The sequence below is a fragment of the Ornithodoros turicata genome, chromosome 1 (genome assembly GCF_037126465.1).
Source record: "Ornithodoros turicata isolate Travis chromosome 1, ASM3712646v1, whole genome shotgun sequence".
Lineage (NCBI taxonomy): Eukaryota > Metazoa > Arthropoda > Arachnida > Ixodida > Argasidae > Ornithodoros > Ornithodoros turicata.
Genome location: NC_088201.1, coordinates 217986223 through 218009633, shown reverse-complemented (window position 1 = coordinate 218009633; position 23411 = coordinate 217986223). Strand labels below are relative to the sequence as shown.

Sequence of the window (23411 nt, the reverse complement as noted above, 5' to 3'; positions counted from 1 at the left end):
TATGTTTCAGTACACAGCACACAAAAGAGCACGAACACAAATATAAATGTTTTTTCTGTGTCCCACAGTTTGATAGATACATATTCATACAGAGTTCGGCACCGACCCCTGATGTGAGAACAGCACGGGTATCGACCATTGCGTTGGTTCTCGTAAGGACGCTACGCTAAGTCACCCTACGCTACGTGACGATACGTCACCCGTAGTAGTCTCACTGACGGAAATGTCCGCCGTGACCAAGGGCGTGATATATCACACAGTAAGCTTCCGCATTCGTGGTACATATCTACACCCTACTACCCCGTTTCATGTAAAACTTGGCATGTAGGCTCACATATGAGCAAATGTACCCCGCCTTAATTGTGGTATTAACATAGTTATTCTTGGAAAATATTCTGGCACAGCATCGATGTGTCGTGCGTATTGCCTTTATATTCAGCCTCCGCCTCTTAGTATTTGTCTGGAGCAATCCTGTACTGAAAAAGTGTTGTGACGTGTGTTCCCACTGTTCGACCTGGCCGATTACGTTTCTCAGCAAAGTTTTGCCAGGATTTCCCTCATATTCGCTCATACTTGGCACTAACACTCCCATATTGCCAGGTTTGAGCCGTTAATGGGGAAATATCGGCAATATCGCCCGGTATTGCTCGTGTGAACCCAGTCCCAACGGCCCACTGCCCCTCCCAACGGTAGTCTCTCGTATGTTTAGTGGCACATAAAATGTCTGTATCCTGTTTTTTAAAAGCGTTCTTGAGTTTTGACAGGGCAACAGCCAAATGACAGCGGCGGATTCGTACAAACGGCACGATTGTTATGACACACCGAGCAGGAAAACACATATATAACATAATATATAATAACACATAATATATAATCCCCGTGTTCCGCACATGGTGCATAGGCGTCGCATCGCTAATGACAATGGTGAAACGGAACTAAACTTCATATAACAATGGCACGGGTATAAGCAATGCGCGCCGGTTACGCTGTATTGCGCTGTTCCAGCATGTTCACATTATCCCGGCCTCTGTCAACGCTACCTAGATACAGAAGGTCTGCTTATTACATTCTCTCCCTCCTTCTCTACGTGGACATATATTGTCTGAATTCGTCTGGTTGCGATTCGCCCTGCCGCGAATCCAAGAACTCGGAAATTATTGGATCTGACTTGGAACCCGTAAACATTAATCTGTAGATAAAAAGTGCAACTTGCTTTCCACAAGGTTAGTCATGAGAAAGATATGGGACAGTTTTGGGGGAGCTTTCTTTTACAGTTTTCACTTTTAGTACGCGTGGACGTTCCATCACTGCTCGCAGACGGCAGTGGTCCATCAGAGTCGCTACGGCAGCTGAAAGCTCGACCGGGACTGGCTACCGCCTTGGAAAACGCTATCCTGATTGGCTGACCATTAGTTGTTACGCCACGGCCACGAGTGAGCAGGCCTTATCCATCTAGGTAGTGTTGACTATGCCCTGTGTACTTACAGCGTGCGACAGCTGGCATGGATAAAGGTATGGGGCATGTTTTGAATAGCCCCGGAGGCACGGTGGGTTGCAGTGTCTGCTCACATTCTCCTTTCGGCCCTAGAACGGTGACAGACAAGCCGTGTATACGTCACTCACACTTACCATTGTCACACATACAACATGAAAATGACACGCATAAATATTTACAATAGAATTTCAGACTCAACAGCATTTCAAGAATTCGATGAATTTTCACGGGGCTCTGGTTTGAACCAAGTTAACGCTAGCGTCAGGACTGAACTGCAGTTGCGTTCTCCGGATCAAGCTTAAAAGCAAATGCTTATGATCGCCTCTACGGCTATGACTCTTTGTTACTCGATACCTTATGTGACACAGTTGTGTGGAGTTTAAAAGAGTATTCTACTTTCTGCATAGATAAGAGGACAGTTCTCCCCGAAGTCGGACTAACATGCAAGGAAATTCCCCTGCCTCGACGGCACAGGTATAGCGTCCAATATACTGCTCCAAAGACGAAAGCGTGCTGGGAGAACGCAATGCATTCGGTACAGGTCCTCGTGGAACGTCACACCAATGTCAACGCGCACGTGACCCGAGAGAGTTAAGAGGGCCGCTCCCCTGGACGGCTGCGAAACATTTTGTAAACAAGGCGTTTACAGTTTCTGTGCACTGTCTCGGGCGTCTTTCCACCTCGGTAGTTATATTCATCCGATAATCTCGCAGTAAACGCGAAGTTTTGTTCATGAGGTCTCGTACTGTCGAGCACTTCCAAATATGCGATGACGGCTCGGCGTTATTACACAGTAGTACGATGCGATTCCATTAGCTGATGAGAAATTGGCTACCCTGTCTCGGAACAAGCACCGTATACTTGACGCTGAAAAATACGTTCGTCTCTTGGCTTGAAGTCGACCGGATTATGTCGACAAGTGCTAAAAAGATATATAAGCAAAGTCGCATGACCTCAAAATGATTATGTCAATGACGTGTGACCACGACAAGATGGCGGTTTGTGAAAAGCACCTGTTTGAGGGTAGTTACAACACTGACGGTGTTGTGTTAACCCCGCGGTCGCATCCATCTCGGTGGCTTCCGAAACTATAGTACTGCGCTATTGCCGACACGTGATCACGGACCACGGCAGCGCAAATACCAATGCAAACCACGGCACCGAATCGCGAAACCTGAAAACTAGAATTAGTGGATTTTTACTGCCGTGGAATGTTTAGATTATACGTCGGAATCCCCTGTTCTGGGAAATCCTGTAAACGTCACCAATGCCAAGCAGGCAGCGCCTAGGGTACAGCTCATTGACGGCCATCTATAAGAGCCAGGGATCACTGTTCTCCAATCGCGACGAAAACAGAAAATGTTGTCGGGGTCGGTTTCAAGCGATGTAAACGAAAGCGGCTACGAAAAAGCGGTACTGGACGATGACTGGTACTCTACGGACCCGCTAACACTTCACTCCAATGGGGCACACATTCCGAACGTTCCGAACCCCTTTGCTCAGCCTGCATAGGAGAGCTCCTCTACGAAGCAACTTGGCAGTTTTCTTCCTGATAATGACCGCCGGAAACTGCTCATGGTGTATGCACCGCAGAGTGATACAGAAACTGATCAGAGGGTTACACTGTGGTTGTGCGCTAATCTAGCCAGCGAAGTAGTAGCACATTTTTATTATTTTTTTATAAAATGCTATGACATCAGCACAGTTGCAGTCTTTGCAGTTTAAGTATACGGCCCTGCGGGTATCCCCTTGAAGAAGGGGTGCAGCTAGACGATAACTATTTACTTAAAATTGATTAATGAACACTTTGATTAGGCGATTCGGGCCGAAACCGTTCTATCAGAATGAAAGACTATCTTTGTTGAAAGCCATTTCACGTCTAACAAATCCTGAAACACGCACGTGCGTTAAAGGGACTGAAAAATAACTCCCATATTTTTGCCCACTATCGTGCATAACATCATTGTTTGATAACACACAGAAAGCATTACTTCTCAATTCGGCATATCTTTTATGTATAAATATTTCGACATGGACGGTGCTGCCAACGAACAGTGAAAAAGAGCAACTTCGGTTTCGGGTCCAGGGCTCCCAGAGATTGGTCAACCCTTACCACGCGAGAATTTTGTAGAGAACAAAGTTGACGCACATTATCTTATAACTAAACGCCATTTTAAAAATGACGCTCACTTCCATAGTTTCTACATTGATAAAGCATTAGGAAAGCATTCAGGTACTTCGCCGCTACGAGCTACGATCCGCCGCGCCATCTGCAAGGCCGTCTGTGTGTTATCGCGTTTAGTGTCGACGTCGTGGGTGGTCATGTTGGTCGCGCGAAGCAGAAAATGGAAGTGAATGACATGTCTGTGGCTGCTGTGTCATGTATTCGACAGAACTGCATATGCCTGGTGTAGCTTCGGTGTTTGGGGATGCAAAAATCATATTCGTTCATCTTAGACGACGTGCGTTTTCTACCACAAGATTCCACAGGAGAGTGCGCAAAAACGAATGTGGTTCGAAGCACTCGGCTATTAGGATTAGCAGTGAGTGTCGTGTGTGCTGAGCTCATTTTAGTAGAAGGCGAATTGCGAAGACGTCCGAAGCGAACTGCCATTCAGTAACCAATGATTTTGCTTCACTGAGGTGACGAGTCGAACACAACGTCTTAGGTATTTACAGGTGTCACACATGTTTAAATTATAATATAGCGATGACATCTTCCATTTAACTTATGTTATCCAACTTGTCCCGTACTGAACATTGTCAAGATCAACAAATTCAATTTTAGGGGCCTTCCAGTGTTGAAGTGGCGCCAGACTGCTTCGTGTGTGTGTGTGATCCAGGCACTGCAGTTGACATGACAGAAATAGCTCGAAGCATGTATGCAGATGGAAGCATATGGAAGCAGATGGAAGGAAGATGGAAGTGACATTTTTGGAGTATTTGGACAGGTGCAGAACATTAGTATGACGCCCACAGTAGGAGAAGAAACCGATGAGAACTACTAGCTTCCTTGAAGGGTAGAAGAATACTTCCTGTTGTGGTATAGTTATGAGTAAGGAACACTAATTAATATTCTAGAGATGCATCCTCTACACTTGAATGCCCAGTGAAACAGCGAAAGTTCATTGTATTTGAAGCCCCACTACTGGAATTGTTCAAAGTGTGTCACAGCTGCCGTGAGCCATGCAAGGTTACCACCAGGGAAGGGTATCGGTAATGCGAACGGAAACAGAAACGGCATATTACCGAAATTGGAGAGAGAAACGGAAACGCATACCACCGTCCTCCATTACCGGAAACGGAAACAAATTTACCGTCCATCGACTTTTCATTTCTTGTTTTTGTTTTCATGACTCCACGAGAGCATGGAAAGAAAGCGCAATATTGGATCTCGGGGGTGCATACGTCGTTTACCTCGTCCCAGTCCTCATAACTTCATGACATCGACGCATGACTATTCTCCACCATAGCACGAGGATGAGAGCCTACGATTTTTCGTTACTTATTTTGCACGTAACATGAAAAACGGTTAGGAGCAACTAATATTTATTCGAACAAGAACTTTCGTGCAAGAGACTGCACTTCAGGTTACATAACTAAGTGCGACACGAGTATATATACCAAGTGAACAGATACAACAAAACAGGTTTCCAGAACTAAGTAAACACAAAAACAACCAGACAGTAATACAATGCATCACGTGAGCAACCGTCACATAAGAATCAGGAAAGAGAAGGTGTACGGGTAAATGAGACATTCGGAGAATTCGGGTTCAAAAGATTTGTATCCATGTCGTGCCCGGGAAGATCAAAATGTATAGCAACGGGAGTGGGGCGATTATTGACAATGTCGGATTTATGACCGTAAAACCTCTGACGCATGGTGTTGGAGGTTTCACCAATGTACTGAACATTGCATTCCATACATGTTATTAGATACGATGTTATTAGTTATTGTTATCTAATAACATGTATGAAATGCAATGTTCAGTACATTGGTGAAACCTCCAACACCATGCGTCAGAGGTTTTACGGTCATAAATCCGACATTGTCAATAATCGCCCCACTCCCGTTGCTATACATTTTAATCTTCCCGGGCACGACATGTATACACACCTGTCTATTGCAATTCCGGAATCTGGCTACACCACCGATTGCAAACGCAAAAATCGCGAGTCCTCCTTCATTTCAAAATTCTCTTCTTTAAGACCACGGGGACTAAACGTTCATGGCGGTCCTCTGCAGTTGTTCAACCCATCATCCAGCTAAGCTACTCCATTCACCTTCTGTTCTTAGCATTCTTAGCTCCATTTTCCCTTCAGCCCATAAGGTCACCCGTACCTTCCCACGCAGTTCAACAAAAGCTGTGTTCCCCTCGTACACGGCTAGACATCCACCCGTGCCCCCGTTTTTTCACCACCAAATCTTTTGAACCCCAATTCTCCGAATGTCTCATTTACCCGTACACCTTCTCTTTCCTGATTCTTATGTGACGGTTGCTCACGTGATGCATTGTATTACTGTCTGGTTGTTTTTGTGTTTACTTAGTTCTGGAAACCTGTTTTGTTGTATCTGTTCACTTGGTATATATACTCGTGTCGCACTTAGTTATGTAACCTGAAGAAGTGCAGTCTCTTGCACGAAAGTTCTTGTTCGAATAAATATTAGTTGCTCCTAACCGTTTTTCATGTTACGTGTGTGATTCCCTCTTCGCGGGCTCCTTGACAGTTCTGACATTTTCTTCTATATTTTTTTCTCCTTTTCGACGTTACTTATTTGAGTTACGTATTTGTCATTTCACCGTGGCCCATGGCAGTATTTACTACTGAGAGCGTCCGCTTTTGAATGCGACTTTGGATGAAGGTTACGGCCATCTTGAGTTCCTGGACTCCGATGCCCGTATTCACCAGTCCCACTTAGCCGGTGGTTTAGTGACGTCTGGTTTAAGTTGATCACGTGATCTGTCAGGCTCTGAAGCCCTTTGACCACAACGCATGCGCATTATTCACATTGTCACGAGATGGTTGAGGGGAGGGAGAAATTAGCAGACGACGGAAAAGCCGCGAAGAGGTGGCGCTGCTACAGGTGGGTAGCCGGCGGTTAAGCCTGCCTTTGTGTATGTCAATATGGTCGCTAAAACAACGTACAAAGAGCGCGTTTGACATGTTATTGAAGAGGCAGGAGTATGTATTCTCGTGGAGGCGAGCGATCGTTGTACTTTTGTCGGTGTTCGGTCGTCGATTGTGGTTGCGTATAATAACTGCACCTCTATGAACCATCGTTTGTTTATCGTTTGTTGTGCGGCCTGTGTGGTGAATTGCAAAGATTAAGAAGATAGCCTTTAGATCGCTGGGGCATGTCAGCAGCGTGTTTTTACGCTTAAAAATCTGGTGTCATGCGTGTAGCGTGTGTGCAGGCGCATCATCACTCTAGGCTGCCTGTAAGTAAATAGCAATAACATTGATGCAAGGGTGGCCATACCCTGCATCGGACTCCCAAACGTATAACTTTTATAGTGGTATGATTTCAAGAAATTGACGTGGTACTTTACAAGGTATCACAAATCTGCAACCCGTTAAAGCATCGCTTCGCTGGCTGCGTTTGTTCGGGCGCACAACGGAAAGCGAACTGTGCAGTCCTGTGTACATCCGCGTCCTGTGTGTGTGTGTGTGTTAGCGCTGTTTTCGTTATGTTACCCAGGGTGCGCCTGCCTGTGATTTGTGTGGACGTTGCCAGTGTCGTGACCTCCTGTCGCTCTGTCAGTGCGGTGCTATGGTTAATTGCGACCTCCTTTATCTGTGTATCTCTGCATATAACATTCTTGTACAAATCATCAACCACTGAATTGATTTATTCTGTTCAGCTAACAAAGACTGTCAGTTGCTGGATCTTAATAGAATGGGAATGTACACACTTGTCCTACAGTCATATATTGAGCCCACTTGACATCACAGACGCCATATCTGCAAAAATAAAAGGGCACACTTTAGTGTCGTTACAATAAATCCGAGCCATTCAGAGGTTGTTGTTTATTGATACCACATACACAAAATACAAACAATATTTTCTTTGCTGTTAAAATGGACCAGATATCTCGTACAGGTGGTCTTATTTGTCTCAGGATTGGTGTTTCAAGGGTGGAGCAAACATACAATGGACAGAGGCAAACACATACAACAACAGCTGCAACATCAGCTACAAGCAAATCCGTGCTGCTATGTCTATTGCGCTTGCTTGTTCAGAGCAGGGCCGGCGATACGGTAATGCGAGTAAGGCGACCGCCTTAGGCCCCGCGCACAAAGCCCTCAACCAGAGATTACTTTTTTAATATATCAAGTATGCACTTAATCGCACGCGGGATGTTCGACAAAAAAACAGAAATGAGAGAAGAATGTGCCATTCTGTCAGGTGATGAGAAAAAGTCCCACTTTTAAGAAAAATCCGCGACCCCTGCAAGCTATGCGGAGGATTTCGCACCCTTCTCTCCTGCTGCCATTTCCCGTACTGCTAAAATCTCCCACTACGAAAATCTTACCATTTCGTATCTTTTCATTCCTGCTGGTGTGAAACATGCCCCGCGATGCGCCTTTGCCTCAGGCCCCGCGCACCCCTACCACCGGCCCTGGTTCAGAGTCATGTATTATTGAGGAAACCCTTTTACATACTTGGGTCGGGGACGTGTGTATTTTTCTGCGTTCATTCTTTATAAGCTCCTCTCATGCTGGCATTGTAAACAACCTCACTTCCACTATCATTGCACCATTACATGCCAAACAATCACCACCACCAATGCCTAAAAACTCCTCACAGCTGATGCCATGCTATAATATGCCAGCTGAGGCTTTTAATTCAAGCTTTTTGTTCAAAAAGAATTTCTATGGTGATGCAGTTGCAGTCACCACTTCACTTTGACACATGTAGCTGAACTTGACAGAAAAATCACATGAGAGGCCCGTGTGACCTCTGCTTCTCCTTTGGCAAGGCTGCTCTGAGAACTGCCACTGTCCAGTTGTGCAAATTAAGGTATTGCACAATTACATCAGCTCTATACAGCGTTCTTGAGAATTTTCTTTTTTAGATTTCAAGTCATGCTATAGGTATCTGACTTTTCCCAGTTTTCTTCATTGTCCTGTATTGCAGACAACCGGAAATACAGATGGTGAGGCTCTGAAAAATTTGTGCATGTGCTCCATGCATTTGTGCACTGCGTAGTTATGCAGTTATAAGCTGCACAGCTGTGTGCTGAGAGATTGTGGTATTTCTTGAGAAACAACACCGTGGAATATCAAAGCAAACCGCAGCACTGACCATTGCCTGCTAGCTTTTTGTATTGATATGTAATGGACAGTAAGTGGAAGGCTGCAATGGGCAAATGAATGCAATGCAAATAAGCTCATATAAAGAAAAGAATGAAACTTGAAATCAGATACATCTTATCTACAATGAGCTGCTATTATTTTTTAGGAAATACAGGATTGTATACCTCTCTTCCACACTTTCTGTTGTCTTTTGAGACACTTTGGCAGTTTGCAAAAGCCGACATATTCATTGTGCTGTGTCAGCGCAAAGCTACACAACCAGAAAGTATATTAGTGTAGTGAACCCGGTGTACCGCATCATCAAGGACAAAGTCGGAGAGCAATGTGGGACATTGCCTAATATGCAGAAAAATAACATAGATGTTTTTGCATGGCTGACCACCTAACTTCAATAGCCAGTGGTGAACATGCGATGTCTTCAGCTGGTGTATTCTGGAAATTAATAGGTGACGTATAGGTGAAGTTAACAGCACCCAACAGCAACAACAGTTTCACAGACTTTGGGCAAACACATCTATGTTGGCACACATGAAGGCCATATAGTTATTTCGTTACACTTTATTGAACTTTATGTACCCACAAGGGTGCATTACAAAAAAAAGTGGGAGGGGGCAGGGTTACAAAAAGAAACAGAGGTAGAGGTAGTGCGAAACTCCTCTTTAGAAGAAATAAAAAATGCCGCACACACAAGCACAATATTCCTGAAGCAATGGTTTCTACTCTTACAATGACATGTTTTTCGTGCATTTAAGCAGGGTTAGTGACGTCCCAGCCACATATCTGTACGACAGTTAGTTTTCTTCACGTATTGCATTGAAGAACTGCTTTCCTGAAACAAACTAAATAAGAAGGTGTATCATATGTCACAGGCATTTTGTGTCGGTTATGCAGTAAAACTAGTACGCTTGAGGTGCCACTTATTCTCCTTGTGATGGTGTGAAGGAAGGAAGCTTCAATCTTTCCAAATGTAAATGAGTGCCGTGGTGTCTTGCATTGTAACTGCATCTAGGCACTCTTTCCTGTGAGCTTTCGAGTGACAGATTCATACATATTAGAATCATTTGTAATGATGCTGATAACAACACTTACATCAGATTTTTGTGACACTAGTATGCGCATATTGCATTCATACTTCATTCACTTCTCTGTGGATTTTCTCCTGAACCGGCAAGGTGAAACCTGCTCACAATTTTGCATGCACCATCTGCACACTCCTGACAGTGGTATCGACATCATTACATGGGCTGCTTGGCACTCTAGTGTTGTGCCCCTGTATGTTGTGTTTATATGCCCCCGTGAAGGCTCTCATTTGTCCATACAAATTCGTTGACAGAAAACACTGCTCGCAATATTTCGTTGTATGCCTCTGCAGGATATTTCTACCTGTACCTTTATCGAATAACCAAGTCTGATATCCTAAAGACACGCTGTTTTGTCAAAATTTCTCCCAGTCGACATATATGCCGATAAGCGTAGCCAGATCTCACCAGCACAAAATTGTGCCAGGAAACATACTCATAGCGATTTCCAAAAAAACATTAGTGCTTTCATAAGGACAGAACACAATAGTGCTTTCCTGTACGGGGCTTGCATCTTTCTGGGCAAGCAAATCAAGCTTCCAAGGGGATCTAGAGCTTCCTCCATATGGTGCCCTTTCCAGAGTCAGATCTGAAATATTGTACCTTGTTAATGCACTGGGACATCCAACATTTAACTCCAGGTACCCTCTCAATGCTACTATTTTGGAATGTCACTCGCACATTTCAAAGGCGAGCTATGTGTTTGATATTTGTGCCTTCACACGCTGGGTAACATGTACCATACTCCGGTGTATAGCTGTAAGGCACATGGAGGTATAACTTCTCCACGGAACCCCCCTCCCTCTTGTGACCTCCGTCTAGTTTAGAAGACAAACATGATGGATGCATTTTCAACAGGAAACACATAACAGTAATCTAGGAACACAAAGCTCGTTCACAAGTACCGGCGATCACTGTAGTGTGCAGCAAGTCGTTAAATGTATCAATCAGAACCAGCAACGGCAGCACAGTACAAACTATTGTTAGTGGTGTATAACACAGGCACTAGGTGCTGTATTAAAAGTACCACGCACAATCAGCGTCGTTTTTGTTGTGTAACAGCTGTTTGTGCGCGACCTGCTGTCAGCTTTGGATTGGAAATGACTTGTGTCTTGCTGCAATGTTGACATCACTAACTTTGACGATGTTGGTCCTAAATTCCACTTCATACCGATCATTAACTTTTTATCGGCGGCGGATTCATTACTTCACTTACTTCGCTCACGGGTTCCTCACAACGTTCTTTTTGCTTAATTTGCGCAATCGACTTGAAAACTAGGCAACAGCGTCGAGCAAAAACTATCTTTGGGTTGTTTCTCGAAAGGCTCATTCAGCGCTGCTCCGCGGTAGACCGGCTTCAAACTACCCCTACCCCTAGTTTAAATCAGTCCTATGCAAATACATGGGAGTTAGACCATCGCTATTCCGCAGGGTTTACGTCGTGTGAACGGCGAACGAAATGAGACGTTGAGGGCAAATATTGATTAGAGTGCAACAACATTCGCCTTACGAACGCGTCTAGGAGCTTTACAAGTCAAAACTTACCTCTATTTCGCCGAAAAAATTCCGGCGAAGCGTAGATTAGGCCTATGCGTTGTGCACACAAACTCCATGGAGGCCGCAATGGGCCTCACGGTAGCCGGGGTAGACCAGCGGGGTGGTTGTTCGTGATTGGCGGACGAAGTACTCACGTAATCAACTTAAACCAGACGTCACTAAACCAGTGGCTAAGTGGGACTGGCGAATACGGGCACGAGTGACTGAAGACTGAAGGCATGTTCCTACCTGTTTTTTTTTTTATCTTGCAAGATGTGCGCATCCCAACGGCGTAAAATTACTTGTGTACTGTGTACGCGTGACACCGAAGCAGCACTTGGGCAAAACAGGGTGCTGATAGAGCCGGACGGCTATCCTCCCGCAGAACAACCGTTCCATTACCGGAAACAGTAACGGAAACGAAATTGAAAGGGCGGTATCAGAAACGGATAACAAGTCATTCTACGCCGAATGATCCAAAGGTCCTATGCCTCGCGCCCTTTAGTTCTTTATAGGCCTACCAATAGGCATTTGCCGAAGTTTAATTAAAAATATCGAACCTCAGCCGTTACGACGAATGCAAATTCATGCATTTGGGCAAGCCCGCGCTCTCGGCTTCTTCCTTCGTAATACAGTCTTTTGGGTAAATTTTGACCTTCAAAACTGAAGCGCAGTTAAATATTTTTCGTCAACTCGATGGCAAATGCTACTGGTGAGACGGATTATCTCGGACGTTTGTTTTTTTATAGAACTGAGGAGTCCCGATCGAAAAATCCATCAGAGCCCATCCTAATGGAACCATTAGGCCAATAGGCCTATCGTAATTTCGGACATCTCCAATAGGACTAACGGTTTAGGGGCTTCATGGGACCATTAGGACCTAAGGGTCTAATAAGGGTCTAATTGACCCCTACAAAAGTTAAAAAATAGTAAAAAGTAAAACGTGTTTCTTTCTGTCTTTTTTCCCACCCCTGTTATGAGAGAATTTCTTGCTTCCATTCGCTCTTTTGTTTCCAAGGCTTCTCGAAATATGCAATACGCGCCGCATTTCAGTGAACAGAAGTGAAGAGAAAAAGTAAAAAATAATATAAAACTCTTCAGCTCTTCAGAAGTGAATGACCGAAACCGCACTTAGGATGGCAGTGTAGAAGTGGATGCAGACACCACATATACTATACTTTTAGCTTGTCTTTCGTGATTTGGCCAGTCCGATAGCACTGTTTACTACTGTGTTTGAACAGAAGCGGTGAGGTGTCTAAATTTATTTAATTTACTCACACACGCAACGATGAAGTGAGGAATGACTTGGGGTATTTACTCAAGACTACCACAACGTCTGTGTTTGTTACTCATTTTGGTTTAGACATGCTGTAGATCCACCGAGAATCGATCTTCTGCTGTGCTATCGCGCGTTGTTTTGCTCTCTCGCAACTCTCCATTCCATCAGAGAATTCCGTCAAGACTAGGACACTTTTTGAAACTGCCGACACGCGACATCCAGTGGATACACGGAAAGCGACGTCCTCATTTGAAGCCACCAACCGTTTCATGGATGCCTGTGGTATTCGCGCATGGCGCATACAATTGTTAAAAATTGGGCTATTCGGTATTTCCTACTTTAAAGGCGATAAAAAGCCCCGTGCTGGGAAACAAAAACACGACACAACGCACAACACAGACTGACGAACAATATTTTTATTGAGAGGCCTGCCTCTTAGATAGCCTGAGCCAACAGCGCCTCCTTCTGCAAGGTTACCCTCTTAGACTGTTCCTAGTGCCTCTCTTCGAATGTACAGGACCTATGAGTTTCTAACAGGAGTTTCTTCTCTTGATAAGTATTGTGCTTTCAATAAAGTTACTAGGCAGGCTAGAAGCTGTAAAAGGGTAACCTTTCAGAAAAGGGCGTTTCTGGCTCAGGTTATTTAAGAAGCAGGTCTGTGAATAAAAATCTTGTTCGTCAGTCTGTACTGTGTGCTGCGTCGTCCTTTTGTTTGCTTTCCAGCACAGGGGTTTTTATCGCTTTTGGTACATTTTGTACGCAGTGAGCGTCGCGCGTTGCTCAATCGTCTTTACACCACGGGGCGTTCGCAGCTTGAGTCTCTGAGAGCTGATCAGCTTTAGCGATGTTTTGTGGAGGTCATATATCATGAACGACTCCATCGTGATGAAATATTAGAATATTCCGAGTCGTAATTAGTATGACGGCATACAAAATGAGTAGTCTGACTGTCGTATATCTCTCGACCTGTCAGGACAATGCGAGCTGCCGTATTGAATACTGGAAGAATGGAGTGTTGTCGCGATTACACGCTATTCCATATCTCTGATGTGCCGTTAGGGACCCCTGATCTACTATGAGGTATCACGTGTTCGACCGCAAAGCCTCGTTGACGTACCATTAAGTTGTTGGACTGCTACTGTTGTACCACTAGGAGTTGTTAATGTCCGGCAAGCTGTTTTGATGGTCCATCAAAATATTTTAATGGACCACTAGAATTTCTGATGCACTCTTGATGGATTTTTAAATCGGGGTACCCAGCACATACCTGCCAACCCCCCCACCCCCCACGGATTTCGTTCGGTCTCCCGATTGTACGGACGCGCCCTCCAATCTCCCAGGAATTTGGGGGCTTGGGCTTTTCTTTTCTACCCGATCTAAAAGTCCATCAAGACGCCATCAGAAATGCTAATGGTCCATTAGAATATTTTGATGGACAACCAAAGCAGCTTGTCGGCACATTAACAACTACTAGTGGTCCACAGGGCTGTTAGCGGTCCGACAAATGTTGTTGCACCGCCTGTCAGGTGGGCCAAGTGGCCCTACAAAAAGGCCTGATGGTACCACAGGGCCCCTGACGGCCCAATAAAGGGTATCTAACTGCCTATCAGGCGAGTTTAGTGGTCCCACAGGAGAACTTCAGGGCACGTCAACGAGGCATTGCGATTGAACACGTGATGTCTCATTGTAGATCAGGGGCCCCTAACGGGACATGAGAGATATGGAATAGCATATAATCGCCAAAACACTCCATGCAGGACGCCGTAAGGGACAGAACTGCAAAAGCTATGACGGAACCTGCGTCCTTTCCCGTCCTACTCTTGTATTTTAGTGTTTCCTTGTGTCGAATGTCCTTGCTGTTATAAAAAATGAGCAACGCTGTAGGCGACGTTCTTCCAGTATTCAATATGGCGGCTCGAATTTCTCTGACATGCCGATAAACCTCCGACCGTCAGACTACAAATTTTTTATGCTGTCTTACTCATTACGACTAGGAATTTTGTAATATTTTTCGAGATGCAGTCGTTAGTGATATGTTACCTCCCTAAAACACCCCTAAAACTGATCAGCTCTCAGACTCTAGCTGCGAACGCCCCAGCGCGTAAAGGCGATTGAGCATCGCGCGACGCTCGCAGCCTATAAAAGGTATTAAAAGCCCCGTGCCGGGAAGCAAACAAAAGGACGACACAACACACATCACAGACAGAAGAACAAGATTTTTACTGACAGACCTGCTTCTTAAATAACCTGACCCAGCAACGCCCTTTTCTGCAAGGTTACCCTTTTGCACCCTCAAGCCTGCCCAGTAACTTTAGCTTTTCGAAAGCACAATACTTATCCAAAGACCCTCCTGTTAGGAATTCCTAACTCCTGTACTTTCGAAAAGATAAAGGCACTAGGCACGCTTGAGGGTGTAAAACTAACCTTGCAGAAGAGGGCGTTCCTGGCTGCAGAGGCAGGTCTGTCAATAAATATATATATCGGTATATCGGTCGGTATATAATATATACCGACCCAGGTAAAAAAAAAATGTATGTATGCCAGGAGTTTTGTTTCTCTGGTTGCGAGGTGAAGGATCCGCCTTAGGTAGACCATTTGATGTAGACAATGATGGTAGACCACTAATCATGTGTGAAGAGGGACACCCTGGCAACAACTGCACTGCGTTTGACAACATTGGGTTGCCTTACACTGGAGTGTGGATCTATTCTCTGGTATTATCACAAAGTACCTTATCATTAAAGTCTGCTACTGAGACTTCTGGAGATCACACAATACTAATCGATCGTTAATACTATGTTATTATACGTATTCCGTTAAAGTTCGTATGCTGTTCCGTACTAAACGTATTCCGTATTCCGCTATTAAACGTCAGTTGCGTCAGTTTCTGTACCTTTTTTCTTCACGCGCAAAGCAATCTCCTTGCACATGTATGCACCGGAAAATCCCAAATAACAGCGCATTGTCATAGAAAACTTACAGAACACGCTTAAAGCAGTTCGAAAAATCGAAAAACGCTCTGTTACTTCGCAGCACTACGCGCTCGTCTACATTTCCACAATTTAAACAATATGAAAATACGAAATATATGAATTTGTTTATTCCGTCGTGGTACTTACACTTTCGAGTCCGAACTGAGCAGCCACCGTATCACAGTATTTATCCACGTCGAATCCCACGATTCCCGAGAATGTGGGCGCCTTTTGCGTGCCTGTCGTTGTGAGGCATAGGCTTGAATTCAAGTCATCCCTGTAAATAAATTTGGTACAGGCAGAGTAGCTACGCTGTGGGATAAGAGCTGCCCAAAATCAGGAATTAAGGTGCGCATCTTAAGGACTTTCGGTGCCGATCATGTAATCAGGGGCATTGTTCTAACTTCTTAGATGTTGTAAATGCGAGGCGTATTTGCGTCTTCCAGCTTAGTGTCCATGCTTTTGCTCTCCGTTCTTGGGCACCAGGCAATTAAGAACCGTTAAGGGTAGCAGTCCACTCTGCGATTGGAACGTTGCGCACAATGCGACAAACATCTTTTCTCGCGAGTTTTGATGAAAACACGATGTCTATTTAGCAGCTTTCCTTTCATGTTGGCATGGCGACGCAAGATTACATGGCATCATTCATTTTAGTCATTCCCGAAAGCACCGACGACTTCACCATCCCCTACGACGCCCCCAGAGCTACTGGCTCCCATGTATAGCGAGCTGCTTATCTGTTACACCACTGGGTCCGTCTGTATCCACACAATTAATAATCCGCCGAAGTCTTCTTTCATGCCGACCTGTAGAACGAACGGTATCGCTCACGTGCAGTGTAGAAAACACGTAGTTGTTGTGAAACCTTTATTGTTATACGCACCTTCCCCTTTCATGGTAATGTAATGTAATGTAAATAATGGTAATGTAAGCACCTTCCCCTTTCATGGAGGTCAAATGCCCCATGGTGAAGGTAATAATAATCATAATCATATTTCGGGGCTTTACGTCGCCAGATGTGCGTGTGTGTGTGTGATCACGAGCGACGCCACAGCGCTCGGGTCTGCGGATTAATCTTGCCCACACGGCTTTCTTTTATTTATTTTTTTAGCGTGCACCGAAATCTCCGCACATGGCACACCACATTTAATGTCAGTCGCGGAAGACTGAGTTATTTAGCAACTTGTGCCCTTCCAACGAAGATACCATCGTCATGGCCTGCTTTGAATCCGCTATCTTTGGATCGGCGGGCGGACATGCTACCGGCTGAGCCGTCGAGGGAAGCCATTACACTCTTAAATTTAAAACACCCTTTAGGGTGTAATCCGGGTGTAACTGGGGTGTAAACTAATTTTTACTCCCAAATTACACCAGCTCGAAGAAACATCCTGGGATGAGGGGTGTTAAATGGGTGTAATAATAACGTAACACCTTATTTACAACGTCCACTGAGCTCGGGTGTAAAAGAGGCGTAAAATGGGTGTAGCGGGCATAGAGCTTCTACATGAACTGTATTTCTTTTGAAAGCACAATGATATGCTTCATGTTACCTACAGATGCATACAGTAGGGCAACTCAGTAGAAATTTTGAGTCGACACTCTAAATCCTGTGACGAACATGTGCCGGTTAAAAAAGTTCCCTCAGAAAGTACAGCCGGTACACAGCCGTAACCGTCTGGAAGCAGCCGTAACAGCTATCAAATAGTAAGCTCAACGATCCTTATCGCCAAATATGTGTGCTCCGCAGAATAATATGTGTGCCTCCTGCGCCGTATACTCGTGCGCTTGTCGAACAATCCGTGTGCCGGCTGAATATGTGCGCCTTCGCCCTTCGCTGGAGCGTACTACGTTGTTCCGCGCTCCGCCCGTGAGGAGTGACGTGGCACCGCGTATTCTACCGCAGTGCATTGTGCATTCGTCGCTGCGTTCGTGCCTGTTATGTGCGCTGCAACCTCGCCTTTGAAAGGACGACAACCTTGCTTTTTAATTACAAGTTTAATGTTTGCTTAAGGTAAGTCAACCTGGCTGTGATGCAACGTACGACGCCTGCGTTTTACTTGTGTTTAACAATTGTTCTGTTGCAGACGATGGACACATTGCAAATGGCGGCAGGAGTGGATCGGCTACATCGGTGAAGCGACGATTTATATTACAAGCGAGGCTAATTGTATTCTTTCGTTATAGGTGAACGTGTGACTGTATCGACTGCAAGGACGTGAGTTACAAAAAGCTGTAATATTCTAGCATTAACGTTTGAACAATACCAGCGTGATGTTCACTTCGGTTTCTTTACAGGTAGTGTCCTGTGTCAACGGTCACGCATATGCGTGCAAAACTGCAACTGCTTCTCACATCGAAGAGGGGTCTGGTGCCACATGCTCGGACAATTATTCGTCGGCCATTTCGTTTGAGGAACTGTCGTGTTCGTCACTAAGGATGACCTTGGTTGAGCTTTGCAGTGCCAGCCTGGTGCATCGGAGGGGTTGTGCCCATGCAACGTGTGCTCCATATGTGTGTGTTGAGATTAGTGAACCGTGTGTGCTTTCCATTCGGCCAACGATGATGTACTGGATGAAATTTAAAGGTATGTGCACGCCAATAAAATTTGGTCTTCCAAGTTCAATGTCCTTGGTGCATTTTTTCCCCTATTTTCTTCTTCTTCTTTTTCTTTATTGCGAAGCCTGGAGATCATTTTCTTTAGAGAACTCGAGAGGCATAATGTGTCTCGCGTATTAGTTGGTACGAGTATTCCTTCATTACGTCCTTTACACTGTGGCTCCTGGCGTCTGCAGCGATGTCGTACCAGTTGTTTCAGGGGGCACAGGGCACCTACAGGTTTCGCAGGCTGCCTCTTGAAGTCATCTGGTGCACTTTTTGAGAAATGTGCCAGTTGATCAGGCGGCACCTATCCGTCAATGGGTTTAGAATGTACATTGTACTTATTTGAGACGTACTTGTCTGAAGTTTGAGTTTCGGGCTTTCACAGCATTCTGCAGCCTCTGTGAAGAGTCGTTGCACATAGTAAGCAGCAGGCAGGTCGGGAAAAATCTGCTGTGCCTGTTTTTTACTCACTACCTGCTGCATGCCACAGAAAGCAGCGAAACCATGAAACCCAAATGACAGACAGTATGTCGCCAGCAGTACATGTCCAGCTCAATATCACTTTTTTCAGAGCATTCAAGAAAACCTGTGAAGCGAAAAAGCCGCTGCTCCTTGAGGGCACATTAAGCTTTGGCACACTTTGATATACTGGCGTCAGGAGTTTTAAAGCAGTGTTGCCCAGCAGGACTTTACATCATTCTTGTTGAATGTTTCTTTTAAGACCCCAGAACTAAGGGAGACCGAGCTTTGTTATGCAATGCACAAAGCAGGTGCTTTGTATCCTGGCAAGCAAGAGCTTCATGCCATATATAGCTTCGGTGGTAATTACGGTTCTAGTATTGATATGTGGTGTTTGTCTGGTTTGGCCTCATTAGCAATACAAAGGATTGTAACTGCGGTAGCAATTGGACCTCAAGCCCTATGAAATAAAGAACCTGTATATTTGACCTACGTCTGGACTTTTCTTTTCAGGTGCATTTCCCAAATGCTGCAGTGGCTGTGCATTTGGTCCTCGTGGAAATTTCTTGTGTCCACAGTAATTAGCAGGGAGGCACTCCCCTGAATTATGTATGAGTAATTCAACTCCTCATTTATTGGACTGCGTACATGTGCATAGATTCACAGTTTCGGGCTACTGGCATTTGTGAGAACTATAGCATCTATCTCTCAAGTAGCACACGTATTACTTGACAGATAAACAACACCTTTTTGAAGGGTGTAATATTACCAGGGGTGTTAAATTACACCCTAAAGGGAGTGAGTTATAGCACTTTGGGATTACACCCTAAAGGGTGTTTTTGAAGTAGCAAATTACACCCTTTTTTGAGGTTGTAGCCGGTGGAAAAGGGTGTAATATTACACCCTAAAGGGAGTGAGTTATCGCACTTTGGGATTACACCCTAAAGGGTGTAAAAAAATTAAGAGTGTATGAAAGGTGACCCTTACTTATATGCCGGGATGAGCTGTTTGTAGCACAAAGCCAGAGAGTTCGTCTTGCATAAAACACTCTTCGCTATCCTGCAAAACGAGAGCCATATGGTCACGTGAGTTTATTGACTGCCTAAGAGACTTCGTGGCGTACATGAGGCAACCTCGGACCGCTGCAGGCGTTCAATACATCCACGCACATTTAGAGGACATTGCTAAAGAAAATGACTTCAAAACAACAGCAACCCCGCAAAGCTCAGCGCAACGAAATATTTTTGTGCATTTTTCCTCCCTTCTCAAATCTTTTCGTGAACGCCTTCCTGTGCGCTTTCCACGCCGAGACTGGGAGGTGACACGGGTTCGAATCCTGTCACCGGCTGTGCTGTGTGAGGTTTTCCCTGGGTTTTCCGAATACTTTCCAGACGAATGTCGGAATGTCAGTTTTCCCTGAAGTCGGCCCAGGACGCATACTAACCTCCCTGTCCCCCACTACTTCCTGCTGTCCTCTCTCCATCTCTCCACATCTGTACGCCGCTCATAGCCACGGTTCCTTCGTGGCGCTAACACAGAATAACAAAAAGTTCCTGTGCGCATGATATTGTGATGATACGTCCACCTGTGTGTTGACGCGTGTTCATTTAGTTGCGTGATGCTCTCTAGTTCAAATCTGATTCGAGCTCTCACTCTCTCAGACGGATAATTGGTGCACGCCGGACAGTCCTGGGAACACATTACATGGAAGTCACTGGTTCGATGTCTATAGGGTGTCCCATATAGACTCTATCAAGGACTGCCCAAGGCACGTCCCTAATTATAGATGTTACACGAAGCATCTCTTGCCGGTGATAGGGAAAAGAGATATTTCTAGAAGTGCGTAAATTTAACTTTCGATCGAACGAATGAATGTCCCACACAAAACCATGAGGACAGAGACGTTATGTTGATGACGGATTAATCCTTCACTTTCTTTTTGTATCACTTCTTTTGTATCACACTTCTCTTTGTATCAGAACCGAGCAGGGCTCTGGTATTCGCGGTTGCTACTAAACTGGATGTGCGTTGTATCATAGTATATGTGTGGGAGCTCGACCGCAGCCAGAGAAAGAGACATTACTCGGAGCGCGGGCTCCAGAAGCGGGAGCGTGCTGTGGTCAGCACTTCGTTGTCTTTTGCATTACGGCGCACTACAAACTACCCTCCCCCTCGGGAAACTGGAAGAAGGGAGATACGGATGTAGAGGACGATGGTATTCCTCTACATGAGTTCTACCGGCACCGTCCTAGCGTGAGGCCACGTCCATCTGCCCGCTGGGACATTCCTTCATCGCCGGTCAGGACTCGTGTAGAGGAATACCATCGTCCTCTACATCTGTACCTCCCTTCATTGTCTGGTCTCTCTCCAAAGTCGAATAATTACGTGAGGAGGGGGCAGAAGGTGGAATGTCCTCCTGTTGACGCGGTCTGCCTCGGTGGAGCGAGTCTTGGTGCGAGGCAGCATTGCTTGCACTACTGCTACATAACAAGGTATTCAAACCTTCGTTGACTTGGTGGTCCCATCAGCTGTCTCAGCATTTTGTTTTGGTAACGTCAAATAGCGCCCCGCTTTATATGCACTAACACCCTGCAATATCCGCGTTACATCCAGGTATTGTCTAGGAACGGACGTTCCACGAAAGGTCCTAACCCCGGCCATTCGTATGTCCGTGGAATGTCCCTGGGCGAAATGGCTTTCTCCAACCGAGATTGCAAACTCCTTTAGCGGATAACCCATGCAAATCCCCAGGACATTTTCTCTCTCGGTAAGTACTGTTCGCGCCACGTTTGCCTGAGATCAGCGTCCCGGTGGTTTATCCCGTCCCATGTATCTTTTTTTTAGCAATAAACACGTGCAGCATGTGGTCCATCTTCAAATACACTATTAGCACAACACGTTCAAGCGCAACAAGGTAGTATGTGCTGCGAAACTACTGAGAGTGTCGCGAACAATATCTATATACCTACATACACATACATTCAGACAACTGTTTGTTGCCTATGATAAGTCACTTGAAGTGAAATCAAAACACACAAGGCTATCTTCCAAAGGCAGCAGTATAATGTGACCTCCTTCGGCCCACTTTGCCGCTAGGGGCGCAACCATCGAGGTTTTTTTTCGTCGCACTCATGCGCAGCCAACTCCCCTCCTGCACCGGCACATTACTCCATGCAAAGAATGCACAGATATACACTTCAAAATATTTTATTCCTGCCATTTAATAACATGGGTTACTGATGATACGGAAGTACTGATAATACGCAGTGCAGACGACTCCTCCGCTCACGGGAGCGCGCAGTCAAGCATGTCGTACATACTTGTAGATGGGCAGTTGAAAATATCTGTTAATTTTACACACTGCATGCTGCGACTCGGCATATCAACTTCCCGATCTCACATGCGCGCCAAAACGCAAAATCAGTAGACATACTTAACCAAGAATTAAAGGTACTGTAAAGCAGCAAGCAATCTGTTAATATTGGCAGCGGCATTTGAAAGCTTATGCCGAAAGAAACCCACAGTGCAAATTTTATGCGCGACAGATAATTCTAAATATTTTTTAATCAGTTCCGAAATTGCGGTGAAAGGACGCGGTGCGACGCCTGGGGGGAAACGATCGGCTAAGTCATAGGCTAAGTAGCCGGCTTCATGAACTTTCTTTTAAAAATTTGTTCAAAAGAGGTAGTTGCTATCTCTCAAAATGCAAGAACATTGGTACATCGTGTAAATGAGTAACTACCTGCCAGCAGAATCACCATGAAGGCCACCTATCAAAAATGCACCACGTCCGGCAAGCCGGTGTGCTGATGGTAGCGGTTCACATATGTCGCTGTTCACTCCATTATTATTTGCATGTCTATGTCAGCCGCCCTACATGGCGGGAACTGCGGAGTTTGTGCCGGGTCTTAGACACAGAGTTGACCGTAATATTGCAACTTAATATTCTAAAAAAAACTATAGGGTGGATTTGAACGAAATTTGTGGCGTTTATGTACTAAGCACCGAGACTGTCAAATGAGCCAATAGTATAAAATTCTATGCCTGCTGCTTTACAGTACCTTTAAAGCAGCTCATGTATTCAGACACGCAGATAGCTGTGACAACACGTTGGAACAAGTCATGGAGAACAGTAATTATTCTACTTCGTATCAGGGTGTCGAACCGAACCTGGACCCGAACCGAAAACCGTACCCGAACCGTTATTTTTGCCGGAACCGAACCCGAACCGAAATTTTCATGACACTGTTGAACCCGAACCGGAGCAGAACCGTAAAAAATAATAGCGGTAACCGGTTCGCAACAAAACGGTTCGGACATAAAAGAAGTCAGCATAAGAATTCCTCTCTATCCCCGAAAGAAGACACATTGGTATCATCATCACGCGCCTATATCATAAATTTCAGAAATGTTCACCTAGCAGTCAGACGACGACGTATAGTAAGTATACTTTCAGCGTCTCTTTAACATGTTGAAGCGCAGTTGTCCTTGTGAGCGCCGCGGCTAGCGCCCCACGCACGCGGTGCGGCGTCTACTCTTCAGAGACCAGGTGCCACGCGGACGAATGAAACACGAATGGAGTAGGCCAGTTATATAGCTCTACAGGACGAATATGTGATCAAATAAGCGCCCAAGATTTCCCTTTACACGTGAGCAGCACAAATTAAA

General features: G+C 45.2%; 1 protein-coding gene across 1 annotated transcript in view; it reads right to left on the bottom strand.

The window, feature by feature from the left end:
* Nucleotides 1-1452: 1452 nt before the first annotated feature.
* The window catches only part of LOC135394646 (uncharacterized), a 59266-nt gene continuing 37307 nt past the window's right edge, over nucleotides 1453-23411 (bottom strand). The window contains exons 7-9 of the mRNA XM_064625491.1: nucleotides 19731-19802; nucleotides 15831-15960; nucleotides 1453-1584 (exon numbers count right to left, since the gene is read on the bottom strand). Coding sequence (XP_064481561.1) covers nucleotides 1453-1584; nucleotides 15831-15960; nucleotides 19731-19802 — 334 coding nt within the window. The remainder of the gene's footprint in view (nucleotides 1585-15830; nucleotides 15961-19730; nucleotides 19803-23411) is intronic.